An 8,872-nucleotide genomic window follows, 5' to 3' on the forward strand; every position below is an offset into this window, starting at 1 on the left:
ATATGTAAGTATGAAAGCACTATTCCTTACCGTTCAAAAGTTATGGCCAAGGTTAAAGTTTTTTTTTCACAAGGATGGAAATTTCCAGGGTCAAAGTCAAAATTTCATAGTTGCTGGTATTCAATGAAAGTTCTTTCAACAAAAAATATATATGTGAAGTATAAATGTCCTGGTATTTACTGTTCAAAAGATTTGGATAAAGAATAAGTTTGGAATTTTTGTGTATAAGTGAGTCAAATTTCAAGGTCAAGGTCAAATTTGGTGATACTCAAAGAAAGGTCTTGTCAAAAGGAATACACGTGTGAAATATGAAAGTCATAGCTCCGCTAAATCAAAAGTTATGGGCAAGGTTAAAGTTTCTGCAGATAAACAGACAAACAGAGAGACAGCTAGACAGACAGACATGCACGACAAAAACTATATACCCCCGTTTACGGGGGCATTTAAATATTAATTATATAGTAAATAGTAGTAAAATGTAAGTAAAGACCAAGTAATGTTATTACTTATATACACAAATTTAAGTAAATATAAATTACTAAGTAAAACGTTCTAGTGTGTAAGTAAAACAATTCTTTAAAATACAAAAATCAAGTAAAACTTTTGAATCTAGTAATTGACATATATTTCAGTAATTGATTTTAATTTTTAAGTAAATGCTTAGTAATTATCTATTACTTATCTTTGTTATTTCAAGTAAAAAATGACTACTAAGTAAAACTTTTTTAAGAGTGTAGGTAATGGTTTTATAACAACAACATATATATTACTTGCAATTTTTAAAGAGTTGTAAGTATCTTCAACTTTTCAATTCATGAGAGAGAGAGAGAGAGAGAGAGAGAGAGAGAGAGAGAGAGAGAGAGAGAGAGAGAGAGAGAGAGAGAGAGAGAGAGAGAAGAGAAGAGAGAGAGAGAGGGAGGTGATGCATTTCATAACGTGTCTTTTCAGTTTTTTTTGTTCCCTGGAATGTCAACAACAGAAACAAAATCCCGGAATGCAACAGCAACATATTCCACAACCAATCAAAATGGCGATTATAACAATGGCTATCAACACGGGCGCCCATCTACAAAGCAAAATCAGTATGATATTAAAACGTAGTAGACTCTTATCTATATCTTATCTTCTTATCTTTGTTTTTTTCTTCGGCTGAACACGTTGAATAAAAAAAAAATGGGAACGCATTTTAAGAATTGTTGTTTCATTGCGAAATTTTAAAATAAAATAATTACAGATATGTGCACAAAAAAGAAAATCAAATAACTTTTCTAAACTTCAGCAATACAAGAGGCCCAAGGGCCTAGAATCGCTCTTCTGATAAATTGTACAACCTATCACTTCTGTTATATTGAAGCCCTAATTCTAAATATCCTAAGACCCAAGATGCATCAACTGACAAAGTTTGATGATTCTTAGCCAGTTAGGACAAAATATATTTCAATATAACTATAAAATACATGTACTATACTTTTTAATTGAGGTTTTCTGAGGACTCATGATGCATTAATTGACAAAGGTTAATGATTCTAGGCAAATAAGTTCCCGAGGTATTAAAAAGTAGTTCACCGTGACCTTCTTTTTGGTCAACATTCTCCGAAAACCCAAGATGAACTGACAAAGTTTGATGCTTCTAAACCAATAAGTACCTGAGATATTCAAAAGTAGGTCACCGTCACCATGACATACTTTTTGGTCGACATTCTCCGAAAATCCAAGATGGATCAACTGACAGTTTGATGATTCTAAGCCAATAAGTACCTGAGATACTGAAATAAAGCCATAAAATGTTAAAAGTAGGTCACCTGATAAAAATTGATGATTCTAAGCCAACAAGCACCTAAGATACGTAAATATAACCATAAAATGTCAAAAGTAGGTCACTGTGACCTACTTTTTGGTCGATGTTTTCCGAAGACCCAAGATGCATTAACTTACAAAGTTTTATGTTCATAGGTCTCTAAGTATTCAAAATATACCTTTTAAACAATTTGAAAACAAATGCTGCAAAATATAAAAAGTAGGTCACAGTGACCTACTTTTTCATAAATATGTTTTAAGGCCTCAAGATGCACTTAAAAGATTTGATGATTCTAAACCTTTCAGTGTCTGAATTAATTGTATTTTTTTGAAAAAGATAAGCCATAAAATTCAAAAAGGAGTTCACGGTGACCTACTTTTAAGTTGACGTTGTTCGAGGACCCAAGATGCATCAACTGACAAAGTTTGATGATCATTAGCTTAAAGTGTCCAACATATGTCTCAAAATCACTTTCAAAACTAATGCCTGCAAAATAAAAAAAGTAGGTCACTGTGACCTACTTTTGACTTAACATGATGTGAAGTCCTAAGATGCATCAACTTACAAAATTTGATTACCCCAGTCTTTATGATAAACAAAATATCAATCTTTTTATAAAGTAAAATTTTTGGTAAAATTTGAAGTGGCCTTGAGACCACGTCCTTTGCTGCAGAGTAATTCCGCGTGCAAATTTAAATCTTCAACATATCCTGATCCTTGTATGTAAGTTTAGTGAAAATCTGCCTGGTGGTTCTGGAGAATTTTTTAGCAAACAGTACTGTTGGTTTTATTTTCCTGATTATCTCCCCTTGTTTAAGGGTCTAAAACCTAGTTTTAGTATAATAATAGTAGCCCTTGGGCCAGGGATACCATGTGACAAATTTGACTATGATTGGCCAAAGGGTTCTTGAGTTATGGTCCATATTCTAAGAAATTTACGCACACTGCACGAATGGCCATAGCATTAGCTCTTTGAGCCTTTGGCTCAGATGAGCTAAATAAGTGATCGATAGTTTTGCAGCATTTTGCGATTCAACACACAACTACATTTTAAGGTATTACATCCTTTATGGCAACAGTTTCAATGAAATTAGCATAACAAATGTATAGGTGTTGAATACTCTGACTTGTATATTTAGACATAGTTCATATTTATTACTAGCATGTAAGAATGACATATGTCCTAAATTATGACCATAAATTTAGGTAAGAGTTATCTCCCTCAATTTTTAAATAATATAAAAATCAATTTTAAAAAAGTTTCTGTTAAAAAAAATTGTATTATATTTTCATTCTATTTCTAATGTTTAATGCATCATTACATCACAGTATCTATTGCATGGTATTCTCATTATTTGGATTTTTAGGTCACCTGAGTAAACTCAGGTGACCTATTGCTATCCGTTTTCGTCCGTCGTCGTTCGTCGTGCGTTAACAGTTGAACATTTTCAGCTTCTTCTCTGCAACCACTGAACCAATTTCAACCAAATTTGGCAAAAAGCATCTATGGGTGAAGGGGAACAAAAATTGTGAATTTCATGATCCTTGCCCACCTGGGGCCTGAGGGGTGGGGCCAAAACCACTAAAATTAATGCAATCTTTAAAAATCTTCTTCTTTACTCTTGGACATCAAGCAGGCAAATCGTTTGCATGATTGTAATCAGCAAGGGTGCCTCTTTCAAAATTGTGAAATTTATGGCCCTGGGGTCAGGGGTTCTGGTGTTAGGGCGGGGCTAAATAAGTATATAGTGAAAATGCATTATTTCTTTGAAAATCATCTTCTCTGTTCCTAGGTATTAAATAAACCAACTAAGTACATAGTTATGATGAGCAAGAGTGTCTCTACCAAAATTGTGAATTTGATGGCCCCAGGGTCAGGGGTTCTGATTTTAGGGCGGGTCTCTATTGATTATATAGTGAAAATGTCTTAATTCTTTGAAAATCTTCTCTGCTCCTAGGTATTAAATAAACTAACTAAGTGCATAGTTATGATAAGCAAGGGTGCCTCTACTAAAATTGTGAATTTTATGGCTCCAGAATCAGGGGTTATGGTGTTAGGGAGGGGCTCTATTTATTATATAGTGAAAAAACATGAATTCTTTGAAAATCTTTTTCTCTGCTCCTAAGAATTTAATAAACTAACTAAGTGCATAATTATGATAAGCAAGGGTGCCTCTACTAAACTTGTGAATTTTATGGCTCCAGAATCAGGGGTTATGGTGTTAGGGCTGGGCTCTGTGGATTATTTTCTAGTGAAAAAACATGAATTCTTTGAAAATTCACTTTTCTGCTCCTAGGTATTAAACTAACTAAGTACATAGTTATGATGAGCGAGAATGCCTGTTCCAAATTTGTGAATTTTATGGCCCCAGGGTCAGGGTTTCTGGTGTTAGGGCGGGGCTCTATTGATTGTATAGTGAAAATACATTAAATCTTTGAAAATGTTCTTCTCTGCTCCTGGGTATTAAGCAGATGAACTACCTATATAGTTATGATGAACAAGGGCCCTAATCTTCCAGAATTGTGAATTTCAAGGCCCCAGGGTCAGGGGTACCATAGAGGGAGGGGGGCTGTACTTATATACTGAAAATGAATGAATTGCTTGAAATCTGCTCCTTGGTGGTATTAATCAAATATTTTTGAAAAGCAGGGATGCCTTTTCAAGAATTGTGGATCTAGTCTTAAAGGGTTCATGTGTTGAAATGCATTTTTGTTCCTCTACCCTGCCTAGGGTATTAAGTAACCAAACTAAGCAACTGCTAAGTGTATAGTTATGATGAACAATGGTGCCTCTTTTAAAATTGTGAATGCCATAGCATCTGGCTTAAAACATGAATCAAGTTCAATCACTGGAAAGTTGTTGCATAATGCTCAGGTGACCTATAAGGCCCTTGGGCCTCTTGTTATTTTAATAAATCACTTGTCCCCGACTCACCAAAGACTTCAATGTCCAATGCAATCTTTATTAATAATTGCTGCTTAGTTAATGGCATTTTAAAAACTTTCTCTTGTAAATCCTTTTCTACTGTAAAATGCTTTAAATTAATATCAGAGTATTGTGTACGGGATAGGCATTGAAAGATTAGAGACTCTGGTCCTATTAGGGATGGAACACCTAAAGATGTTCAATATCAGATGGACATAAGCCATTAAAAAAATATCTATAATATTTGCCAGGTTAATTAAACCTACTCTGCAAGCGAATTTTCCACGCACTGAATTGGTATGAATTTGTATTTTCCGCATTATAGGTAACCCTTCGGAAAATAACGTTTTGACAGACTTATAGCAGTAATGATCTGAGTTTACAAGGAATCGCCAAATCTAACATTAAAAGTTGTTTTTTCAATTTATTTTGCCACCTCCTTCACTAAAGAAATTCTGTAGATTAAACAAGCAAATTCAAAGAATTGTGCCCCCCCCCCCCCCGCTTTCGGTGTCTTTGTGGGTGAGATGTCATTTTAATGACATATTGTGTCAAATATGAACACCTTATCATATGTCATTTAGAAATTATCACCAAAGTTGAATTTTTGAAAAATAAGTTCAATAGTGAAGGTCAAGTTCAAGGAATCAGAAATCATAGCATGCTGGGAAATATTTTGTCCCAAGGATAGGTTTTTGAAAAGTAGGTCAAACTCCGAGGTCAATTGGCCAAAGTTGTTATTTTCTTAAGAAAGGTCTTGTCACAAGTATTACATATGGGAAGTACGTAAGAAAGCCCTAACCCTAACCCTTCAAACGTTATGGCCAAGGTTAAAGTTTTTAAAAAGTAGGCCAAACTCCAAGGTCAAAGGGTCAAAGTTCTTGATATCTAATGTAAGGTCTTGTCATACAATAAAATATATGAAGTATTAAAGCCCTAAGACTAACCCTTCAAAAGTTATGGTCAAGGTTTGTTTTTTAAAAGTATGTCAACCCTCAAAAGTCAAGGTCAAAGAGTTGAAGTTCTTGGTATCCAATGAAAGTTTTTCTCACAAAAATTAGATATGTGAAGTGAACTCTTTTATGCGAGGTGGTAAACAATTTCGCCACAGGAACCATATTTTGAAAGCAGATTGATTTAAGTGAATATTTTTATCTTGGGATTTACATGCTTAAACAGTAACAAGGAATGTAGAATTAATTGTGACAGAGACTCAAATAAACAACCAAATGACTTAATTGAAGTGAATGGCAGTTGGGCTAGGTGAATAGTTCTTGCTATAGTCGGCCGAATTTGGGACTTACTTTCCAGACATGAATTATGAATGGCTGTCCAGAGAATGTGTGGGCGTCAGTCCAAATATCTAGCCCAGCAGAATCTCAACAGAGATTATCAGATGGTCAGCTGTGTTATTATTTTCCAATGAAAGGTCTTCACACAAGGATAAAATATGTGAAGTATGAAAGCCCTAGCCCTAACCCTTCAAAGGTTATGGTTAGGGTTTTTTAAAGTAGGTCAAGCTCCAAGGTCAAGGCCAAAATCTTGATATCCAATGAAAGGTCTTTTCACAAGTATTATATGTGTGAAGTATGAAAGCCCTTGTTCGTACCGAACAAAAGTTATGGACAAGGATACAGTTTTTTCATAAGTATGGAAATCTCCAAGGTCAAGGTTGATGGTATCCAATGAAAGATCTTGCCACAAAGAGTATAAATGTGAAATATGAAAGTCCTAGTAGCTATGCTGTTCAAAAGTCATGGCCAAAGTAAAAGTTTTGATTTTTTGTGTAAAAGTGGGTCAAACTCCAAGGTCAAAAGGTCAAATTTGGTGGTACCCAAAGAAAGGTCTTGTCACAGGAAATTCACACGTGAAATATGAAAGTCATAGCTCCACTAGATCAAAAGTTAAGGGCAATGTTTAAGTTTTTGTGACGGACCGAGAGACTGAAAGACTGACGGACGGTAAGACGAATGAGATTTAATGTCTCCTCGCTTTAGCGAAAGCGGGGGACAATAATGTTAACCAACATGAAAACCTACAGATTAGCGGAAGCTGTAAACCATGAGCTACAGAAGTCGAGTCTGTCAGACCTGTCGGCCCTCCTGAAGAAATCACTACAGCAGTAGAGCGGGCTGTACATGCGCCGTCGATCATGACAACAATAGTGGCTACACCACGTGGTGTCATGACGTAATCCCCCGTTATCGTAATGAGCCTTGCAGCATTCTCCGCCTTCAGCCTGATCAACTGTGTAAATAAAAAAGTAGGAAATAAAAACTTTGGGCAAAATTAGGATTAAATTGAAACAAATAATGCATACATGTGCTGCTTTAGATATGTCAATTTTAGAGAGTACACCAAATGAAGTGTCCTACTAAAAATTAAATCTACCTAGTTTTAAATTTAAATGCTTCCATCTTAAATTCCTCTTGCCTGATACATCTTTTCCTAAAATTCAACGGCATTTCATTGCAGTTATTACTAATTATTTATTTAATTATTTTTAAACACATATTTCTTGAAAAAGAATGGGACAACCAACCAGTTGTTATACGTACGTATGTAATCTACTTTCAACGGCTTTGACTGAACTTCATCTTCAAAAGTCGTGATATTTTTCTTACTGTATCACGTAAATTCCTTTTTTCCCTCACATTGTTATAATTTTGTTCGAATATATTGATATTTTATTGCAACACATTCTACTGATTTTCTGTAAAATTGATACATTTAATTCCATTCCTTTCAAACAGTGTATCCCCAGTTAAATTATTATGATGCACCTGCATTTTTCATTCATATCTATAATTTTATGATAGGTATAAATCAAAGAAATAAATTAAGATTGTGTTCGAATGTTATTACTTGAATGGGATGAAAGCAACCGAATATTCGGTGATTGTATTATTTATTCATTTGAGCAAGCCCAGGCAGAAAATATGAAGTAAACAATACTATTAATGTTTAGACAGGTATACAACTTACTTAAACTACATACCTGAATTAAAAAGAAAAACTAAAAGTCCAAGTAAAAATACAGATAAAACAGAAAAAGCAGACATGATCAACAAACGAAAACGTACATTACAAAGAACAGTTTTCTTACAACTTAGCCTCAGGATGGGGCGCGGATCATACCGCGCTATGAACTCTGGGGGTCTTTACATGTTCTGACTAATTATTTGCGAAATGAGAAAATCGTCATCATCATTATTAATTACATTGTTAGCATATCTAGCTCTGATATCTACCTGTGCCCGTGTTTCCCTCCATAACGATTAATCAGTGAATCATGCACGCAGGAATACTACTTGTACAAAGTGAATGAATCGTTTCAGAACCCTTTCATGCCTTTCTCATTAGAATATTTTGATTTTTGGATTGTTGCTGTTTATTTTTGGCGTTGTGTTGTTCCACGACCGTTGTTGTTGTTGTGTTTTTTTTGTACTGTGTAGCTCATCTGAATTAAAAGCTCATTAGTATAGTCTTCGTTAACAAAAATTATTTTTCCTCCAGAATCATATAGAACCAATTAAAATTATTGGTAGGAAGAAGTAATCTCGGATAAAGGGAATGTAACTTTGTTTAATAAAGGATAATTTCTCCCAAGAGGATATTTTAAACAAATAGGGCAGGGTTAATTAAAAATAATATGTCTCAGGAATACTTGGGGAAAAAAGAAATACGTAAAAATTAGTTTAAAAATGGTCCTTATGGGCATGATCGATGGAGCAACAAATTAAAACTTTAAACTTTTTTGATGTGAGCCAAAAAATCATATTCACTATATCATTTCATATAGAAACAAGTTCAACCTTCGTGAGATTTTTTTTTATCTTAGAGATTTTACATATGATATACATAAATTATGATACAAAAAATGGAGATTTTAAATGTGTATCACAGGCATTTTGCTCTCTGTGTTCACCCATATCCTTTCATCACAAACCTACTGCTTTATAAATATATGTATACATATAATGTATTCAGTACTAAGAAAACCAGAAGTCTCGAATGAGACTGTAACTCTACTGATCTGTACATATAACAAAAGAAAAGTAACACTTGGATTTTGAAACTTTACAACAGGCAGCAAAAAATAGAATCTTGTACCTTAGTGTAGTCTTCTAATGTGCCAATTTATATAC

The 8,872-nt window shown here is 34.2% G+C and overlaps 1 protein-coding gene across 1 annotated transcript; it reads right to left on the minus strand.

Moving 5' to 3' along the window:
* Window positions 1–919: 919 nt before the first annotated feature.
* LOC134245624 (uncharacterized) lies at window positions 920–7,913 on the minus strand. Its single transcript, XM_062727888.1, has 3 exons — window positions 7,723–7,913; window positions 6,764–6,971; window positions 920–1,066 (listed from the first exon to the last, which is right to left on the minus strand). The coding sequence occupies exons 1-3, from the start codon at window positions 7,784–7,786 to the stop codon at window positions 970–972; spliced, it is 369 nt and encodes a 122-aa protein (XP_062583872.1). The 5' UTR covers window positions 7,787–7,913; the 3' UTR covers window positions 920–969.
* Window positions 7,914–8,872: the final 959 nt, after the last annotated feature.

This window comes from Saccostrea cucullata, unplaced genomic scaffold, assembly GCF_032062105.1.
Source record: "Saccostrea cucullata isolate Sc308-1 unplaced genomic scaffold, CSIRO_AGI_Scuc_v1 ctg181, whole genome shotgun sequence".
NCBI lineage: Eukaryota > Metazoa > Mollusca > Bivalvia > Ostreida > Ostreidae > Saccostrea > Saccostrea cuccullata.

Bases quoted from the DNA above. Each gene is read 5' to 3' on its own strand.
- LOC134245624 (XM_062727888.1), bottom strand. From the start codon at position 7,786: ATGTCTGCTTTTTCTGTTTTATCTGTATTTTTACTTGGACTTTTAGTT. The intron at 6,972-7,722 runs GTATGTAGTTTA...TTATTTACACAG, and splicing joins AGTTTTTCTTTTTAATTCAG to TTGATCAGGCTGAAGGCGGA. The intron at 1,067-6,763 runs GTAGGTTTTCAT...TTTGCTTTGTAG, and splicing joins TTTACAGCTTCCGCTAATCT to ATGGGCGCCCGTGTTGATAG.